Source organism: Sorghum bicolor, chromosome 4 (assembly GCF_000003195.3).
Source record: "Sorghum bicolor cultivar BTx623 chromosome 4, Sorghum_bicolor_NCBIv3, whole genome shotgun sequence".
NCBI classification, from domain to species: Eukaryota; Viridiplantae; Streptophyta; class Magnoliopsida; order Poales; family Poaceae; genus Sorghum; species Sorghum bicolor.
This window is the reverse complement of record NC_012873.2, coordinates 62,112,572-62,115,277: the sequence shown is the minus strand read 5'-3', so window position 1 is coordinate 62,115,277 and position 2,706 is coordinate 62,112,572. Positions and strand designations below refer to the sequence as shown.

The 2,706-nt window shown below is 48.1% G+C and overlaps 1 protein-coding gene across 1 annotated transcript; it reads right to left on the bottom strand.

The window, feature by feature from the left end:
• On the bottom strand, positions 329–1,821 carry LOC8078389. The gene is made up of 2 exons (XM_002452690.2): positions 1,039–1,821; positions 329–908 (listed from the first exon to the last, which is right to left on the bottom strand). The coding sequence occupies exons 1-2, from the start codon at positions 1,275–1,277 to the stop codon at positions 755–757; spliced, it is 393 nt and encodes a 130-aa protein (XP_002452735.1). The 5' UTR covers positions 1,278–1,821; the 3' UTR covers positions 329–754.

Sequence of the window (2,706 nt, the reverse complement as noted above, 5' to 3'; positions counted from 1 at the left end):
GTCTAGTACTCTAGGTGCTCTCGATCTAGCGTACGAATTTCGACCTGGACATGAAGGTGACAGGGGACGATGGTACGCTTTTGGTAGTTTCCAGCGTATTGTAGAATCATGGTCGGTCCGTTCAGATAGCCTGAAACCATGTTCCAGAGTTCGCCACAATATGGCACCTGCTGTTACCGTAGTCTGTTGCAAACTGATACTCCTACTTCATACTACGTCTTATTCGTTTGGCTAATAAAGTTATAGCAAAAAGTAAAATTAGCTAATTTATTATTTTAGAAAAACATTGTTAAATAGTTAACATAAGCTTAAGCGAATAAGGAATTCATTTGTTAAAACCACAGCTCGTACTTTTTTTTTTGGAATTTGTTCATCATATATATAGTGGGTACCGGAATTAATGGTGGAGTCCATGGCCGAGCAACCGAACAAAAAAGCTGTACTACTGCGGTAACCCGCACAAAAAACCGGCAGACTGGATCTGTTCTTTCTCCGGCACAACAGGGACTCCGTCTCCGGCCCCTGGGCCTCAACCGCTCACGCTGCTCCTCCCTCTTGTTCGCTGGCAAACAGCAAGCTATAGCTGGAGCTGGAGGCCACATGCATGCGAACCCTACAAAGGAGCTTGAGGCGTCGATCAAGACATGCGCGAATCATGCAGTTCGATTCATGCGCAATGATTAACTCTGAAGAACACATGTCGTCGTCGTCGTCGTCGTCGTAGTGTTTTCGACGACGACGCTGCCTCGACCGATCACCGCGCCCAGAGGGGAATCCTCTGCGGGCTGCTTCTCTCCCGCTCCCGCTTCGTCGCCGCAGCGGGCTGCTGCCGGGACCTCCTCTCCCTCGCCTCGTCGGCCTCGATCTGGTGCTGCCGGCACTCGTCGCTGCAGAACGGGGTGTCGCCCCTGCACATCCACGAACGGCCACGCATGCATCGATCTCAGATCACAACCAACCCAGAACGGCGGCTGCCGGCTTCTTGCGAATTTATTTGCACATGAGCCAGCGTGTTAATTGGCGTATCACGTTGTTTACCTGTACATGAAGATGTCCTTGTTCCCGCCAAGATGCCGCCCGCACCGGAAGCAGGCGTCGAGGTAGTGGTGGTGGAGCTCTCCGGCGGCGTCAGCGTTGCCGCGGGACGCACGGCGTGTCCTCTGCGGCGGCGGCGAGCTTGGGTTGCGAGGCACCGTGTGGTGGCCTGGGAAGCCCGCCGGCTCGACGTAGCCGCCTGCTGTCCCCCATGAGTTGGGTAAGTAGTAGTAGTCCTCCATTCACTTTTCACTTGCTGGGATGGGAGGGGAGGAGGAAGAAGGTGGTGCTGGAGTTTGCGTGGCCTAGATTGGCGCAGTTTATAAAGGGCGGAGGAGGCCGCGGAGGCGCTTCAACGGTTTCCGTTTTGGTCCCTCTGTTTCCTTTGCGCTTCCACGGTGCTCCTACGCGGTTTGCAGTCTGCTTGAGGTGGTTTTTGTCTGTGCTTAGCTATGGATGTTTGGTTTGCGTTGTGTTGGCGTTTTCAGGTTCTCTTTGCTTTTCTGCACTAACCAGCACGCCGAGCAATAGCAGCCAACAACCGTGTATCTGACAAGCCCAACAGAACTGCAACATACACCACCTCTTCTCCGATCATAACATCACCACCATATAGTTTTGTCCTAAGTCTCCATGACAGATGGAGTTTGTTTTCATGTGTATTAGTGGATACACAAATGTAAGTAGATGAGTTATTACTCCCGTCTAGTGTCATTTTTGGCTTCAGTGAGGATGCTCATGACATGTATTACAAGAACTATAATTTTGAACATACAAAGTATGTAATTAGACTATATGAGAAAAGATCGGTTCTAAGAAAATAATTAGTGACTTTATGGAAGCATAACAACAAACATGTGTGTGGCCAAGGATACGCTTCTGGTCTAAGTGATGACATATCAAATATTCAAAGTTACACTTACATTTGTGTTTAACGGAATATGAAATAAAATTCAGACACGTTAAGCCAGGCTCAGTGACTGATCTAATATTATGGCTTAAAGAGAACATGTATACAGTATATGATACGATACGCCGCATCGCCACATAATGATTTGTACACAAACTAAAGTGGGCTTGCAAAAAGTGTGAGGCCACAATATCTCTTTAACATTCATATACGTTTTTGTAAGATGCTAATAACAACCTGCCAGTCTTTAAATTGAGCAACTAGCTAATAAAGCTGGATGAGTGGAGCTGCACACTCACTACGGTTCCTTATCATATATTACAATCACAGCTAGCCACAATATATCTAATAACAATGCAAACATCCTCCAATGAGAGGTGGATCCTCCAAAGAGAATCAAAAGAAGAAGGTGGTTAGGCAACTGGCCAAGTTGCAACAAAATCTAAACCTGGCTCCTTTGAGTGCTGTGTGGCGAATCCGGCGGCCGAGGAAAACCAGGGAGCTGAGGAGGAGTCGTGCAGGTTGGTAATGGTGCCCACCTGATATTTTAACGGCCAGCAGCACCTCGTGGGCTCGTTGGACGCCAAATCCAGGTATTCTATGCGTTTTCCATGGGTATTTTAAATATTTCAAGTACATGGAGCCTATATTAAAAGTTGGCTTCTAGAGTTAGTTGGTTCCTGGATCCTGGTTCTGGGGTGGCCTGGCCCTAAACAAGTCGCAAATAAGGGTACTATAAGCAAGTCATGCTTTGCTTGGTC